Below are 19436 nucleotides of genomic sequence, written 5' to 3' on the forward strand. Positions count from 1 at the left end.
CTCATGCCCTCTACTTTCTAGAACTGTCCTGTACTTTGGCGAATGCTCTAGCATTTACTAGATATAGGGTAGTCTGGTATATAAAAGAGGGTGACAACGTGACGGTAATGTAATGTGAGTGTAGATAGTGAGTAATTGAACTGCAGTCAGAAGTATTGTTGATGTTCGTTGATATAGCGTTTGTTTTAGCGCGATTGTTGAAAATAAGTGTATCGTAAAGTTGTATTCGGAAAGAATAAACCAATTTTATTAAGTAAGGACTTGTGTCGCTAAAGTTTCGTCGGAACGAAGTTACGGAAAGTTAATTAACAAACGGAGACGTAACAATATACTTTCAATTATTCTATAATCTTGATTCAGCTCCCTTTGGTCCTTTGTTGCATATGCTTATGGAGGACTAGGCCTCCTCCCCTCAGTTTAACCACTCATTTTACATACACATAATTAATAACTGTATCACCATATGAAATTTTATTTTAATAACTTGTTTTTTTAAGCCTTAGTTATGTTTCATCTTGATGTGCTAACTTATTTTGGTAACTTCATTGTTTTATCCTAAAATGACTAAGTGTATTTTTTAAATATCATTGTTTTTCATCTCATTATGCCACTTTTGTTTGAACTATGATTCTGTTGTCTTACATATTGTTATTTTGTTATGAAAACATTTATGTTTAATTAATCATTCTTTTTCATCTTATTTAGTCAATTCTTATTAAAACTTCATTATTTTGATCATACTTTTAAAATCCCTTGTGTCTGAGCATCACTAAAACAATCTGTGTTGTTTTATGAATACAGAAAATTAAGCCTCATAACTTTCTTATTATAGAAACTAAATGAGAATGAAGAGATATATCTTTCATTTTGTGATTCTGATACAGCTTTTAGTTTATTATCTGATTCATTATGTTATGTTTTTCTTATTCACACTGTATCTTATTATTTACACCAGATTTACAGACATTCCTACACAGCCAAGTACAAGATTTTTGACTTGAAAAATGAGTAAGTAGCATCCTGATAGCCTTTTAGTCCTTCATTATCATCAGGTTTTATATATATGGGCCAGATTCTATACAGTAGGTGTCTGTGACTTGTTGAAAATAAATTTCAACAATAAACAAACAGTCCAATTGTTTATAAATAATATATTAAAACAAGTCAAATGTATATAAAAATGTTTGTTACACTGTTGGTTACCATAGTTGTATCCAAAGCTCTAAATAATTCTCTTTTTTGTTAAAGTCAACACAGAGTGGTTCAGTTACTTCAGAACACTTTGACAAAACAACTTATTATTTCTGCTCTATTATTACAATACAGTCTGTGATACTTTCACTTTAAAATCACCACTATAAGTGTTGGTTACAACAGTTGTATCCAGAGCTTCATATAATGATCTTTTTTTTTTTCATCAAAGTCCACACCAGCTGGTTCAGTTATTTTAGAATACAATTTCACAGGACAAATTATTATTCTTAACTCATGCAGTCTAGCTCTCTCTCTCTCTCTTGATCTATTTATATCTAATTAACTAACTCAACCTACATTTTGGATGCATATTTATAGCCTGACTGAGGCCAAGAATGTTCCAAACACCACAAGATATTATGATAGAGTAGGACTCAATTAAAACAATGAGAAAATTTAAAAGGTTCTAGTAACATGATGCAATAATACAACAAATGGCAATTCACAACAACTGAACTATGCAACGTATGATTCGTACCCAGTTACCTAAACAAACCTGTGATAATCTATTGCTTCTAAACATAACTAAATTTAACACTTGCATCAATTTTAAATTGAAACAGTCATGTATATCTAACATTTGTAATGTTCTTTCTAAATATATGACGACTGTTTTAAAAGTTAAGTGTTAATGCAATGTATCTTCATGTTAACTCTTCCGACACGGGGTTGGTCAATTTGACCGAGTCACATGACCATCTATTGTCATTTAACAATGACATCAATTTAATACTTATAACTCTATATATATTGGGTATATCTTCACGAAATTTGGCAGTCTTTCAGTTAATATCACAAGTCTTTCACACACAAAAAGTCATATTTCTTAGTGAAGTATTTCTAATAAAATAAAATAAAGTTTTGTACATAAATATATTCAGTATTTGTTTTGAATAGTCCGTGTGCAAAGTAATTTTCATGTTAAAATCAAAAATACTTTTCGTCATCTCTCAAATTTCCTTTGTGTAATCCCTAAAACCTTCTAAATGCATTTCAAACGTTTTTTTTCACTAACTCCTTATAGTATATATGTTATTTTCTCTACCCTAATCTCAAAACTGGATCGGTCAATTCGACCACAAAAAATCGAAATAAACCTAAATTAACCTTCTTTTCTTTCTAGTGTGACTTCAGATTGTAACCTGAAACTACATTTGTTTATCCTACGTAGCTCTAAGTTTGTAACGTTATACATCTATTTATAATTAAATTTTATTGTTTTATTGTCCTTTGAAGCATGTCTAATTGCTATCCACACCATTATAATTTGTAAATCACTCGGGGAACGTGCAGTTCACAATACGCTATCAAATTACATTACCGACAAGCTGCTCGCATGCGTGCTTCATCAACAATTTTAATTATAATATTATTATTACTTAATTTACCTATTCTAGTCTTAAATAACTTAAAAGGATCCGTACTTTTAATTTTAGATACTTTTATAATAATAAATAAAGATAAATATGAAAAACAAGAAATAAAGTACTTACTCAATCTTCTTTTTTTTACCCTCGATTGTTAAGCCTGATTTTTTTTTAGCAATTATGGTGAAGCATTTAACAATTTTAATTTACTTAAATAATACACCAAAGAATATAGACAAATAACATGCAAAAAATAGACAAATTCACTTACTTCAAAACATTTTCATGGCTTTCTAACTATGAGACAAGAGCCCTTACAAATTCATCCAAGCTAGTCGTTAACTTTCCCATGGGAACGAAGTTGCTACTCAGAGTGACGGTTATCTGTTCAGAACACAATGTTATACAATACACCATTTGATAGATGAAAAATCTTGACTTTCTGTTGATTATGAATAATATATAATGAAACGTAAGAGAGAACTATCAACCAATTGTGAAAGAGAGGATGTGGCAGGAGGGGTCTGATTTCCTCTTTGATAGCTCTGTAACAAAAAAATTGAAGGCCATAAAAATTATGGTCTGTTTGAGCAATAATGATTTAATAGAGAGCATTTTACATTTAATTTTGTACATTTTTGAGAGGTGATGAATAAAATAGGGATGATGACATGCTAAGAAAAAATTCGTCATGTGTGTTACAGTAGTGGAAATTCAGGATTTTTTTATATATTTCCTTTTAGAATTAAGAACTTAAAACTTGTATACTATTAAAATATGGATTATTAGCTAAGATTTTATGCTATTGTAATTGGTATAACGTAAACAAAAAGTAGTTTAATAAAATTTTGAATGCAAGACACTAAAACCTTGTGTCATGCACAGTAAAGGGTACCCGTACCAATAGGGTTAATTGTGTAATGAAAGTAGATTAATGAAAATGTACTTGATGTTGAGTTTAGTGATGTTTAGTAAAAAGATGTATCATTCTCTTAAATAGTAGAGTAAATAACAAGCTGAGAGAAAATATGAGAGTTGTTATTGTTACTTTGCTTAATGTCAGAAGTTAGATGTTACATATTGACTATACACACTTACAACTTATCTAACTATAATATACTGGGAGATAAAATAATTTTTTTTTATTTTTATAGTTGTAACTTCTTTGTTAGAAATGGATTTTTCCTAAAAACATTATCTATGACTATTAAATTTAGATATCTTAAATATGGGAACTTTAATTCAACTTTTCTCTTTTGATTGTTTAGAGAAATGCTCCCCCTGGAGGATGATGAGGAGCTACAGTATGCAGCTTGGGGACCGGTTCATAATCAGATGGTAGGTCCACATATGGTATTAAGTTTGAATTATTTTCTATGGTGCTTGGGTATTGAGTAATACATGCAGTGAGATATTCATGTTTTCTTCCTGTGGTCATTTCTTTGTAAAATATTAGTTGTTTTGTATGAGAAGTGTTTCTGGTAAATGTACATAAACATAGCATTTTTAAACTATGTTGGAAAAACATGTACAGACATCCAGAACTAAAGGTAACAGAATGTATACTTAAAATTTACCAGGGTCAGTATGTAAAGTTGTTGGTTTCCTCTAAATGACACATGGTTTAGTCTAGAATCATTCTAGATGTTTATATTCAAGCTATTGTTTTCTGGAACATATAATACACATGATCTTCCATTCACTATTTTAAACCATAAATTATACAGCAATTAACAAAATATTTTAGATTTATGGCTAACAATCAATACTACCCAGTGAATCAGTGTTCTAAAAAAAACCTTAATTGCTGTAGATTATTACATTTGAACCACATAATACATACTCCATACAAATACAAGGAAAAAGAATATTTTATTTCTTTGAGACATTATATGAAATTCCTTAAGATGTTCAGCAGCAGACCTCAGAAACTTAACTTGATAAATAATTTATAGGGCTCCTGATTTTAATCATGGATTATCTCGCAACTCAATGCAACGTGACTCTGGCATGAATGTGTGAAATAGGGTTTCTTAAATGTTTAAACTCTATTTAAACATAATTAATATCAGTATTTTAAAAGTTTTAGTCAGGCATCATTAATACAATATCTGAATAAAGTCAAACATATCTATTTTTTGTGATAGTGTACAGAGTAATTTTCTGGTTGAGATTCTGTTAAATGATCGGCTTATTATAAATAACAAACAGATGTTTTCCAAATATGAAACAGAATTAGTTGATGAGTTTTTTTTTATTTGCATAAGTTTATGTTAACATATGCACATATACTTAGGCCAAAATAAATGTACAGATTCAACTTACCTAACACAATTATACATCTGCTTTTCTCAGAATATAAATATAAATAAACAAATTGTATACCTGAACCTGGTGTAAGCTTAAACGTTTTAAAAGGTTATCAATACATTTTGTGCACAATTTCAGAATACTTAGAGAGTAGATGAAGCTTAAACAGGTTATTTTTTGTAATTACAATACCACATAGATCATCAAGAGTGATTGGAGATTTTTTGTAGGTAGGTGATCAGAAAGTGTACAGTGCCTTACAAAAGTTTTCACCCCACCTGCAAAGTTTCCACATTTTGTTGCTGTCTGAGATTGAAATCATGAAACTTTCAAATGGGACTTTATATTTAGAATCTACACTATCTACTTCAAACTGAGAAAGCTAGAAAAATGCTGATATTATGTAAGTAAGCTAGATTTTAAAAGAAAATTAGGATATTCTCAATTGCATAAGCATTCAACTTCTTTGCTATGGAAACCCTAAATCAATTTAGGTGCAAAAGATTAGATTGAAAGGTCACAAAATTAGTATAATGGTTTCTGTCTGCATATAATCAAAGTAGTTTAACTTGATTTCAGAGTAGATGTATCTGTTCAAGTCACAAGTTGCATAGTGATGCGACAAACCAACCATGAAGACCAAGGAGCTTTCCAAACAAGTCAGGGATAAATTGGTAGAGAAGAGCAGATCAGGAAAACATGAAAATTTCAAAGTCGCTGATTATTCCTTTGAATACGGTAAAGTCCATCATTAAGAAGTTAAGTGTATTTCATACCACCCAGTCACTATCCAGATCAGGCCGCCCTTCCAAACTAAGCAACTGGGCAAGCAGGAAATTGGTTAGGGATGCCACTGTAAAACCAACAGTAACTTTGAAAGATTTGCAAAGTTCCATGTCTGAGATGGGAGTCAGTGTTCATACGTCGACAATATCCTGGTCCCTACACAAAGCTGGTCTGTATGGGCGAATGGCAAGAAAGAAGCCATTACTGAAAAATAATCATCTTAAATCTCCTATGGAGTTTGCGACAAAGCATGTAAATGATACTGCAGACATGAGGCAGAAGGTTTCGTGATCAGACGAGACAAAAATTGAGCTTTTTACTCTAAATTCAAAGTGTTACGTCTGGTGCAAGCCCAACACAGCACATCACCCAGTCAACACCATCTCAACTGTCAAGTATAGTGGTGGCAGCATCATGTTATAGGGAAAGTGAATGTCCTGGAGTGGCCTAGTCAAAGCCCTGGCTTGAATCCAATAGAAAATTTCTGGCAAGACTTGAAGATTGTGGTCCATCAACAATCCCCAACAAACTTGTTAGAATTGGAGCCATTTTGCCAAGAAGAATGGGCAACAATGACACCATTCCATTGTGTCAGGCTGGTAGAGACCTATCCAGAAAGATTCACAGAAGTATTGCTGCCAAAGGTGCTTCCACCAAGTACTGACTTAAGGGGATGAATACTGTTGTCATAGTGGCACAGCTGTAAACATATGTTTTTTTTTAAATAAGATATCCACTTTTATGATAAATGTAATATTTTTCTCATAGTTATTGAGCAACTTAAACCATGGGGCCTGGGGAAATTACATCCATTTGCTCTCCTCCTCAATCCAGCCATGAACACACTCCTTCAATAGACTTATCAGCCTAAACTTTTATGTGTGTTAGCTATACATGACTGTTTCAGTTTAAGTTTAACACAAGGGTTATGACTTAGATACTTTAAATATAGTACGAGTTTTAAATTTAGTTATATTTAGAAGTGATAATTTATTGCAGGTTTATTTACATAACTGTTTACGAATTATATGTTGTGTAGTTCAGTTGTTGTGAATTGATGATTGATATATTATTGTTTAATGTTTCTAGAACCTTCTAAGTTTTTCTTGTTTTACTTGAGTATTATTGCATCATAATATCTCATAATGTGTGGAACATTCTATAACTGTCAGGCTATAAATACACATACAAAATATAGTTTGAGATAGTTAGATAAAGCTAGTTAGATAGATAGATCTAGACTGCATGATTGTGAATTTAACCATAAAAAGTGTATAGTGGCGATTTTCAAAGTGAAATTATTAAATATTGTATTGTAATAACAGAGTAGAGAGAAGAATAGTTTGTCTTTCTCAACTGTGCTCTAAAGTAATTGAACCAGATTGTGTGGCCTTTGAAAAAGAGACAATTATTTAAAGCTGTGGATACAACTGCGATTACCAACAGTGTAACAAACACTTGTATATACATTTGACTTGTTTTAATATGTTATTTTAAAACAAGTGGACAGTTTGCTGTTTGTTTAATGTTGAAATTTATCACCAACAAGTCACAGATACCTACAGTAAAGAATTCACCTTACATATAAAACCTGACAGTGGTGAACCAACCAGGATTCTACAGTGGTAAATGGCCAAAGATGTAAACAATAGCAAGCAAAAGTAGACCTATATTTGCACAGTGGTAAACAACTATGTCAACCGACTTTGAGAGGCAAGTGACTTGGGCTTAATGATGGTGATATAAGAAAGTTTGTTAAACAACAACAAGACCTAGAGAGAGAGAAGAGCTTCAAATGAGGTAGAAAAGAGAAGAAAAAAGAGAAATACTGAAAGCAGAACATGAGCATGAAATATGAGCCCAAACCTTTAAGAAAGGAGAGAGAGAAAGGAGAGACTGGAAATAGAGAGAATAAGAGCAAAAATTGAGATTTTCAAGCTCACTCAACAGAAAGACAGAGGACCCAAGAATGACAATGAGATCAGGGCCAGCCAATCCAAGCAGCCCAAAGTTCATGAACAGAAAGATGGCATGATTAACCAGAGCGTGATTGATAGTCAGCTCAAGTTAGCAAATGGACTAACAGTGCTAATAGTGATTGGAGCATGTGACAAACATTCAGAGGTGCCAACAAGTCACAACATGCTCATAGGTGAAGGCTATGCTGAGGACAAGAAAATGTATATTAATGTAAATAACATTAATGTAAATAACCAACCAGGATTCTACAGTGGTAAATGGCCAAGTTTCTTGGCTGTGGTATCTGGTGATACTGTCTCTGTTTCTATCTTTGGCAATGCTATGGCTTCTGGGTAACTTGTCACATAGTTAACTACTGTCAGCACATACCAGTTGCTCTTGTTGGATACAGGTGCTAGTGATCCAGTCAATCCACAGTTACTCTGCTGAACAGCTCTTCTATGAGAGGCATCTCACCCAGTGACACCTTGGCTACCTTTCCTCTTGGTACTGTCCTTTGGCAGATGTCACAGGACCTGCAGAATCTGGTCACATATCTGATGGCCCCAAACGAGTGAAAGCTGTTTGTGATTCTGTGTGCCATCTAATTTGCTCCTAGGTGTCCTTCCAAATTCTACTTGTGAGCTAACTTCATCCCTTGAGTCCGATATTCTATTGGTACTATGATCTGTTTAATTTCCCCAGTAGAACTGCCTTGACAGATCCAGTACAGCACTCTCTCTTTGAGTTCTTTATTCTGTAAATCCTTTCCCCTTTGTTTCGTGCTTAACTTTCTCCGGAGCACTGTCCCAAAATTTCTGCAATAAAGAGTCTTTCTTCTGTGCTTCCTTCAATTCCTGTAAACATACATTTGGGATGTCAACTTTTGAGACTTGCAGGGGCTTGATGTCTTGCTTACTTTTCTTTTCTTGAGCTCTTATGGTGATTGCAGATGCCTCATCAGTCTCCTTTCTGTTTGGCTCCTTCAAACTTTTACTGCCTGGTATACTACAGAGACATCTCAGAAGTAAATAGACACTATGATTTTTTTTCAATAGTTATTTTTCTCACATTATGAACTTGACAAAAATGTTTACAAATATGCATCAGTACTTAGTCGATTTGCTACTTGCAATTTTCAGTGCAATTTTGTCCTGTAGGATTTTGACCCATGCTGCACGCAAAACATCAAGTAGCTCTCCATGGGATGCTGGTTTTCTGGAACTTCTTCTCACTCCTCGAGCAAGTATGGCCCAGACATGCTAAATGGGGTTCATATCAGATGACTGGCTTGGCCATGGGAGCCGTTGGATGCCTTTCTTAATTAAATAACTATTGAATAAATATCATGGTGTCTATTTACTTTTGAGATGTCTCTGTACCAATCACTAAGTCGTAGATGGGTGCCTTCATACACATATGGCCTCAAGGCCTCCCACATAGTATGGAGTGTCCACCTTTATTTTCACTATAGAACATTTTCTCACTGTTTCATCAATCAGCACAAACAGATATACCTTGCCCATCACCTGAACAGCAGATAATAGACTGGTTCTCGCTGCTGCACCCAGTATCTCGTAGGACCATTTAAGTGCTGCATTGGTTATTCTATGCTGGACTTTGTTGGACACAAGGTGTGGGACCGATAGCTAGCCATAGAAGATGAGAAGCTAACCTGCATACTAGATGCACCAGCTCCTATGATCAAGCAGCTAGTCGCATCCTTCCTGAGGTTAGCAGGATACTATCGGAAGTTCATCCAAACTATGCTGAAGTCTCTGCACCACTAACTGACCTCACCAAGAAATGCCAATGCAACAAAATAAAGTGGAAACAACCATAGCAGATGCCATTCCAGAAATTGAAGAACATATTAGCTCCCCAATCCTTAAAATACCAAATTTCAACAAACCATCGTTCAGGCTGATATATCAGATGTTGCAATTGGAGCAGTGCTTCTGCAAGAACATGTAGACAGACTGTTTTCTGTAATGTACGTCAATAAAAAGTTGTTGAGTAGAGAAAAGAACTACTCTGTGATTGAATGAGAATGTCTGAACATCATATTTGCCTTGTGGAAATTCCAGAACTACCTCTATGGAAAGGAGTTCATCATTCAGACGGATCATCAGCCCCTTTCACGCATTCAGAGGTGCAAAACTGTGGATAATGTGAGGATAATGAGGTGGGAATTGTTCCTCCAGAACTAAAATTACCAGTTCCACATTGAGGCCATCAAGGGGACTGCAGATGTTGATGGGATTGTATGAGTAGATTTTGTGCATGAACTGTAAACAGTCTTTGAATATAGTATAAGAAATATTGTAAATATTTTTCTTAAAGTTGTTGTTGAGTATACATGACTGTTTCAATTTAAGTTTAATGCAAGTGTTTATTGCAGGTTAGTTTACATAACTGTTTATGAATCATACGTTGTGTAGTTCAGTTGTTTTGAATTGGTTATTGTTATATTATTGCTTCATGTTACTAGAACCTTCTAGGTTTTCTTGTTGTTTTATTGAGTATTATTGCATCATAATATCTCCTAGTGTATGAAATGTTGTAGGCCTCTGTCAGGCTATAAATACTCATCCAAAATGTAGTTTGATATAGAATAGATAGATCTCAACCGCATGATTCTGAGTTTACCCATAAAGAGCATATAGTGGTGATTTATAATAACTGAGTAGAGAAGAAGAATTTGTCTTGTCAATTGTGTTCTAAAGTAACTGAACCAGCCTATTTGGAATTTGCAAAAAGAAACAATTATTTAAAGCTTTGGATACAACTGTGAGAACCAACAGTGTAACAAACATTTTTTATATACATGTGGCTTGTTTTAACATATAATTTTAAAACAAGTGGACTGTGTGCTGTTTGTTTATTGTTGAAATGTATTACCAACACATCACAGACACCTACTGTAAAGAATCCAGCCCATACATTAAAACCCGACAATGTGCTTATCATAAATATTAACTATTAAGTATGTATATGTATATTTGGAATATTAACTAACTTACAATAATCTTACTTATACACATATCAATTTACAAGAATATCTTTTAGATTGAAAACCCTTGTAGTTAATGCAAGGCTGTTTAATTAATGTAACAAGTTAACTTGCATTCATAATAAGAGTACATAGAATGGAAACCTTACATCCACTTTCATATAAGTGCTCTTGTAATTTTAATTAATTAATTGGATCAAAGAACGTAACTATAGGTGACATCATATACACAGAGATCACAGAATAATATAAATCAAGTTCAATTAAAAAATAATTATTTCTTTTGAGTTGAGCCTAAATATCAGATTGCATGTTTAAATATTACAGAAGAATAAACTCAGAAATTTGTTTCTCCTCCAGAATCAAATACTTTAAATTACAGAGGCTTAGTTAAACCTTACAAAAATCAGTAAGAGAATAACTGGTTATTTCAGTTATGCATCAAATAATCTTTTTTTTTTTTTTTCAAAACCATCCACTGAGGGATGAGGTTGCCTCTGAAAATTATGAGACTACTGGATAAGATAAATAAATGATCAAACAAAGATGCTATAAAAGTTTTGTATCATAAGTAATGTGGTAAAGTATGACATTTTGTAGTTGTAATGTCACATTAATTATAAGCTTTCTAATAATTGTGGACATAACATCAATCTCTTAATTTTTGTAATATTTTCACAGTGCTCTGTGCTGCATACAATTCTGTTTTCACAGAACAGTGTGCATGTAAAAAAAAAAATTAGATCATGACCATCTTTACTCCTGAACTTTAGTTAAACTTAATGGCAGCCTTAAAAACTACCTTTGCTATCAAACATTTGATAAAATAAACAAGATTTATGATACAGTACTAATAACCTTAATATTTCAAAGATAAGTTTTGATTTGTTTGCTTTCAATTGCAGGTTTTTGTGAAGAAAAATAATGTCTATTATATACCAAGCGTGGGTGCCAACCCTATACAAATCACCATCAATGGTAAAGATGGAATAATTTACAATGGAATACCCGACTGGATTTATGAAGGTATATCACTGCATCAGTTTTATGATTTGGTTTTTACAACTGAAGAATATAACTTTTTTTAAATTAAACTATAATTAAGTCATTAATACTGAATAAACTGTGATCACTGTATAGCTGATTTACTTAAGGATATTTTTCTTTAAACTAGCAAACTAGGCTCTGGATCCCACCACTTGCTTAGAATAGCTTAATAGGTAGCAGAGGCTGCTGTTAACTAGCTGCCTTCTCTATAACTTACCAATTCAAGATTAGGGACCATTAGCAATAGCCCTTATGTAGCTTTTAATAAATATGAAAAACAAACCAAAAGCCAATAAATAATACTTATATTGAATGATTTGAAAAATTAAAAACTATTTGTAAATGCTCTAGGGAAATCCTACATAAATTGTTTAGCTTTAAAAAAACTAATGAAGTACCAAAAAAAAGCCATTTTATTGTGCAGATCATAAATATACCAATTAAAGAGTCTTTCAAATTAACAGGACAGATTAATGTTAACACATAATCACTTTATGAAATAAATATTTCAATAAATAATAGCACTTGGAAGTATTTTTGTTTACAAAACATGCATCATTGTTTGTTACTATTTTCTGCTTTTTGTTAAAACTGTTAGTCATTTATTCAGTTATTTTGTATTCTTATTTCATTTAAAAAACCTAAATCAAATCAACTGGCTCAAGCATTTTGCCTTTAAAAAGTTTTTAAAAGAGTTTTCAAGTATTCCTGTTTCAAATAAACATTTAACATGAAAAAAATATAATACTTCTTGCTTACGTTTTTTCCATATACAATGCGATATATCTTGAGATTCACTAAGTTTTTGTTTTATCAACTAAACTACTGGGTGGGAGCATCTTAAATACTACAGTTTTAATTTTATTTAAAAACCTATATATACAATACTTTTAACTGTGTTTCTTTTGGATTAAAGATGAGCTTATCAGCTGTACTTAAATTACTGTACATGCAATTAAAATTGCATAAGAATTAAGAAAATTAAACTAATGTTATAAATGAAGTATATGTTAATTACAACTGGAACCACAGTTATTGAAGACTGGTGTAATTATTCAGATATTCTCAATCATGAATCTGTTCATTATTATATATATTTGGGTTTTTAAAGGTAACTTCTTTTTTCTTTTTTGAGTCTACTCTTAAACAATAAATATTAGAATACACCTGTGTTATGTTACAACTGCTGGATTGTTTGAATTCACTCTGCCATTAAAGATTTGTTTGCAGACAAACTATCACCAGTGTGGAGTGACATTGTGATTTAAAGATTATGTAGAGTTAGATTGTCACATAATGGTTGTGTAGCATTACACTTTCATTAAAGTTTTGTGTTGAATTAAATTTGCTGACTGATTAAGTGAAGTCTCATAGTTATTGATAGTGTAGAAGTAAAATCATTATTAAAGTATTGTATTTAATTCCACTTTAATGGAAAGTGTATTTGATATCACACTGCCATCAGAGATTTCCTGTAATCATACTGTCACTGACAGCTTACCTGATTGAAGTCATTTGTTGTTAAAGGATTTTGTACAACTCTTATCATTAAAACACTGTATAAAACTCACTGCCATTGATTGTTTTGTGGACTCATGCAGTTGCTGAAGGACTTTTTGAAATTACTAAAAATGTTTCTATGAACTCATATTGACATTTAAAGATTATGAAGCATCATTGTTATTAAAGGGTTGTGTGCAGTAACCGTTACTGAAACACCATAGGTAGCAGAAAATATTTGACTTTTTGAGGGCAGTGACTACTGGAAGCACCATATTTAGTGCATTAACCATTGTCTTTGATTTCAAAACTGAAACAGCAAATTTCCATAGCATTTATTCAAAAGTTTATTCTCTATTCAAAGGGTCACTTTGGTAAGTGCCTCCAGTAAACCCCCCTCCTCTATTCCACCATGTATGTGAAAGACTGTTTGAAGTTACATCATCATTGAGGGATTAATTTGTCACAGAATCAGTGAAGGGTTGTGTCAACTTACTGTCATTAATAGAAATATTAGATTTTTGGAAATACAGCAACTTAACTACTATGGTTTTATTTAATTTTCTTGGAGATGTTTTGAGCAAATGCTCTTTTTTCAAGCCAGAAACAAGCCTTTTGGTTAATGACGACTACAGGAGCATTTTGAAAAAAAAAACAATACACAAGAACAGAATATAACACAAGATAGAACCACGAGAATTAATCAATATAGTAATGACAATATAATAAGACTGAAGAAAAGAGCCGGTGATTAATAAAAGGTAATAAAAAGCAAAGAAAGAAATAATTTAAACATTATAAAGGTAATAATGAAGGTTATTTGAAACATTTTATAAAACGCTGGGCTGCTTTTTAATACCCAAAGGACTTAAAAAACCCCAACTTCAAAGTTATTTCTTTTTTTTGACTGTGGTTCTTTGATTGGTGTTGGAAAGGGCATGTGTTGGGGCAAGTATTTTAAAGTGCTTAAGGGAATGATCAGCTTTGTTGAAGTGCTGAGCTATAAATTTATCTTGATCTTTATTGAAGATGCTACGTAAGTGTTCCTTCAGCTAGTTTCTCCTATGTAAATTTGATTACAGTTGTTTCATTCCCTTGAGCATTTTAAAATACTTACCACAAGAAATACCATCAATCAAAGAACCACAAGAAAAAAATATATCGTTTTCATATTGGGTTATTTAAGTCCTTTGAGTATTAAGGAATAGTTCAGCTTAACTTATAAAATTTTTAAAATAACCATCATTTATTACCTTAAAAATGTTTAAGTTACTTCTTTCTTTGCTTTGCAAACTTGTTTTTATATTTTTAATAATTTTTATTACCTTTATTTAATGACCAGCTCTTTAACTTTATTATATTGTAATTACTATATTGATTAATTCTCATGGTTCTATCTCTTGTTACATTCTTTTCTTATGTATTGTGCCCTTTCAAAACGTTCCTGTAGTTCTCATTAACTGATAGGCTTATTTCTGGCTTGAAAAATAACATTTGCTCAAAATATAATCAAGAAAATAAAATACAACCATAGTTTTTCAAGGTGACTTATATTTAAAAGTCTAATTTCTTTATTTTATCATCTTCACATTTTTCTACTTACTATAATGAATTGTTTGTTTGATCTTTGTGTCTAGATGTTTGTAGTCAGATCATCTTTGAAGGATTGATCACTGTCACAATATCAGTGAAGGGTTGTGTGAATTTATTATCATTAATAGCTGTTTAATCTTTAAACAGTTTTGTAGAGTTGCTGCTCTAAAAGAATGGTCTTAAGCAACCTTATCATTCTTACTGAGGGACTATTTGAAGCCACTGTTATTGAACAGTTTTATGGAACTATACTTCTGCTGAATTTTTCTGTTGAGCTTTAATGGTACTAAAGAATGATTGCTTAGATTCACTATTCAGGACTATCTGTGCTAGATTATCATGATTTAGGGATTACTGTGTCTGAATTATTTTGTCCTTGACTTTTTTGTGTGAAGTTACCACTGTTGAAAAGTTATGTGGAACTACACTTGGCGATTAAATAATGTCCAGAGTCAAATTTTCATTAGTCCTATGTGCACAGGTGGGGGTCAAAGTTTGCATATCATGACTTTTTATAGAGTGCCATTCAACAGGTATATTTGATGTCAGGGTTATCAACTATCCATTTTACCCTATATTGCTGATCTAGCAACAGTTTATGGTACAGGAGAGTAACTACCAGATACAATATACAGGGATACTGAAGAAACTGGTAAATATGCCTTTCTCAGATCTTAGAGGTTATGCAAATGCAATATACAAACTATACAATTGATAAAAGTATTTTTATTCTTCATGCGAAAATCACTTGCACTATGACTTATGACTTATGACAGACTGATGTCAGCAATTCAGAGACATATCTTCAGTACGAATACTTTTATAATGCACCTGACTTTCTGTGTACAACAGACTTGTACATATTACTAAAAGCTTGCCACATTTCATGTAGATTCACATAGCTGGTGCATTAGACCCTATACACATTTGGTTAAAGGATTGTATGAAGTCACCCTTGTTGAAGTTTTTACTCTAATGACATTATTATTAAAGGTTTGTTAACTTTCTGTTGTGACAGAAAAATTGGATATGTTTTATTACATTTGTAGCAGTTGTATAAAGTTGCTAGATAATTTAAAGATTAAAACTATATATGCTGTAATAGGCTTGTATTAGCTATAAGTATTTATTAATAGTAGTTCTGTATGGCAAACTTACAAAGAATACAGTTTGAACTTATTGTCGTATAGTCGTGAATGTAGAATAAAATGGGTATAACAAAGTTTATTGTAAGCAGCAGTACCATTAGTTCAAGTTTTCTTAGAAATGAAAATCTGACATTAACATTCTGCTTATTACATTCTACTAATTCTTCTTCTCAGAGGAAATATTAGAAACAAACCATGCTGTCTGGTGGTCAGATGATGGGAAGAAACTCTGTTATGCAGTTTTTGATGACACTTATGTTAAAGAAATGAAATATTCTGTGTATGGCAGTTATGAAGATGAAAATAATATCTATCCAAAAATTATTAGCACAAAATATCCAAAGGTATGTAAAGCTTATATTTTTTATGTTTTTTAATAACAAAGTACAAATTAAAGCAAGTAATTAATTGTGTATTAAGAACTTTATATAATGATACTAAGGTTAAGTTAATAAACTGAACAGTTTAATATATACTTTGTTATTCCAAGCTGTTAATTAGTTATATTAGATGTGGGAAAAATATTTTACAAATATTTTGACATGTAATATGGAAAACACTACAGATACTTTTCCCAGGGGTGAAATTCTGCTGGTACTCATTGGTACTGAGTATCAGAACTTATTTTTTAAGGCAGTATTAATACTGGAACTTACTTGAGCTGTTTTGTCATTTTTATATTTACACGTAGATTTATTTTCTTTTTCAAAAACAGGTAAACTTCACCCAGTCGAGTACCTCTACTTTTTTTTTGAGAATTTCACCCCTGACTATTCCCATGGTTGACACTTTATATCTTTACAAATTAGGAAAACCATTACAAAGACCCTTAATTTGCTCAAATACTTCAGGAGTTTCTACTTAAGCTAAGGTTTTTTGAAATGTTATTAAAAGTATATTTTATGCTCCTGTGTGTTTATTCAGAAAGGAACTCACATGACTGTATCTGAAATAATTGTTATTATATGATTGGCATACTTTTATGTTTTGTAACTAACATTTTAGTATGTAGCTATAGAGATTGTCTTATGAATATTCTGCCATGTCTTAGCATTTGAAGCTCTGTGTTACAAGGAGTATTATAAACAGTATTACGTATATCATATGTTTTTCTAATGCAGCCAGGTACTACTAATCCTGAGGTCACTCTTAAAGTTGTGGAACTAGGTAGCAAGCCTGTACCTAGAGATCTTGTATTACCACGTGAAATGAAAGATAAGTAAGTGCTTGGCTTGCAATTTAATTCTACAAATTCAGAATTTTTCCTTAGTTTCCGTGAATTTCATGTAAGAGGAGAATCTCACAATGATTAGGTTTCACTGAGCTTATTACATTTAGTAGAGACATCCTTGACATTGTAGGGTCACCATTGAAAATAAATGTTTAATTATAAAATCAGTATAAAACTCAAAATAACATTGAATATTAGAATTTAAATGTTTCAACATTTGTTTTTTGATTTTTGACATTTTTGTTAAAATGCAAATATTTTAAATTTAAATGTTAACTTCAGTCTGTTTTTTAACATGATAATTTAGTTAACATTTCATTTACATTGGCTAACATTGAAAACAATACTTTATAATAATAACTTCAATGTGTTTAGAACAATTTTAAAGTAACTTTAATCCAGCAAATCATTTAGCTGTTGGTCAGAATTGAATGACCTAATTATTTTGTCAAGAAAACCATTAGGTGCTAACGATTGTCTAAAAGAAATTTGAAATTGCACACTTAAAATAAACAGGAAATTGTGAATCATTTTTAAGCTAAGGTTGAGGAAATCCACCATTTCTTGCAACTTTAAATATGGGTAAAACATTAGAATACATCAAATCTATGATGGCAAAATTGCATGTAATCTCTGTCGTATTCATATCTTTTCATATAACATTTACAGTTAGTTTGTTTATAATCTTGGTCTCTGTTATATCTTTAATTAAAACTAACCATACATCATAAGGTAAATTATGAACACAGATTTGATTTTTGTTTTCAGTAATTGCTAATGCTCTGTGTTTTTCTCAACTGTTTCTGATTTGTTTTAATGTTTTGTTTGAAATACCCTTTTGTTAATTAATTCTGTTCAATAAACAAATTTAGATGTTGGATAAGTTAAAAATTTGTAAGTAATATTGAAAAATAAAATAATACTTTGTCCAGTAGCAGTATCTTACTGTAAAATATTATTTTCTTATTCGTAGCAATAACTTGATTTAGAATTAAATGAATAACTTAGTGAGAGACAACGTTTCTGTCTGTTATGATTTTAATGCCTGCCAAAGTAAACAAGCTATAAATTAACTAGTTTGACACTGGAGTAACATATTACCTTGTGATGTTGATTCTTGTTACAGGTGAAATGTATTAATGCACACAGTATTGAAGTAATATATCACACTACATTTTAACACGTTTTATTTCAAACAACACTTTAGTTAAAACTAAAATTTTAGAAGCAGTTGAATATTATTAATATTAAAGGCATGAATGTGTAGTTTAATAATAATTGCCCCATTTCCAGTAATCAATTTTTTTAAATTTATTTTTTATCATTTTGCACTATTTTCTGAGTGTAATGAGTTTTGTTTAGAGGAATGTCAAAAGTTAAATGTAGGAGTTTAATTTATTGCTAATTTCAACTAATTTTGAAGTGTAGTTGTGATTTTAATTATAAAGCTTAATAATAATTAAGCAATGTAATATTAATAGTTTGAGTTGGGAGTAGATATAATTGATAATTTTGTTTATTTGTGTTGTGATTATGTTTTGTATGAAATTTGATGAAGTAAGTTATGTTTCTTGTTTGTTGATTATAATTACAAAATGATATTGATTGTGACCTGTATATACCTTAATGGATTAAGTGATGTGCTCTACTACCAGTTGATATTACTTTTTTATAGTATGATACCTATTAAATATATATATAATGTAGTAAATTTACTCATGATCATTTCAGGGAACATTACTTTACTCAAGTTGCTTGGATTGACAATAGTCGTTTAATAGTAGTGTGGCTACAAAGATCACAGAACTACTCCATAATCAGTGTATGTGAAGAAAAGAGAAACTGGCAGTGTTTAAAGGTAATAATGTTTGAAATTATGACAATCTGTTCCTATATTGCTCCTTTAAATAATTCCCTTTTGTATTAAAACATTCTCTTAAATAAAATCATTTCTATTTCATAGATATATCAGTTTTATAAAAAGTTAAATTGGACTTAATTATATATGCTATGATGTTTTGTTTTTGATTTAGTAGCCCTGTTTAAGTTGTTTAGCTATTTTATTTTCAACAGATAAACACATCTCAGAATCTTCATTATTTGAAAAGTTTTTTTGGTGTACAAAATTTGAAGATAGCTCTTATATGTGGAAACATCTGTTAGCTGAGTTCTGGCACAGATCTTAAAATATAACGTTGATAAACGGAAACATTAGGCACATGTAGATC

The 19436-nt window shown here is 31.3% G+C and overlaps 1 protein-coding gene across 1 annotated transcript in view; it reads left to right on the forward strand.

The window, feature by feature from the left end:
- LOC106461055 (prolyl endopeptidase FAP-like) overlaps nt 1-19436 on the forward strand; it is a 63109-nt gene that overhangs the window by 1504 nt on the left and 42169 nt on the right. Inside the window, exons 2-7 of the mRNA XM_022387893.1 lie at nt 956-1008; nt 3890-3959; nt 11595-11715; nt 16152-16321; nt 17099-17196; nt 18940-19066. Of these exons, the coding sequence (XP_022243601.1) occupies nt 956-1008; nt 3890-3959; nt 11595-11715; nt 16152-16321; nt 17099-17196; nt 18940-19066 (639 nt within the window). The remainder of the gene's footprint in view (nt 1-955; nt 1009-3889; nt 3960-11594; nt 11716-16151; nt 16322-17098; nt 17197-18939; nt 19067-19436) is intronic.

The sequence above is a fragment of the Limulus polyphemus genome, unplaced genomic scaffold (genome assembly GCF_000517525.1).
Source record: "Limulus polyphemus unplaced genomic scaffold, Limulus_polyphemus-2.1.2 Scaffold889, whole genome shotgun sequence".
Taxonomy (NCBI): Eukaryota; Metazoa; Arthropoda; class Merostomata; order Xiphosura; family Limulidae; genus Limulus; species Limulus polyphemus.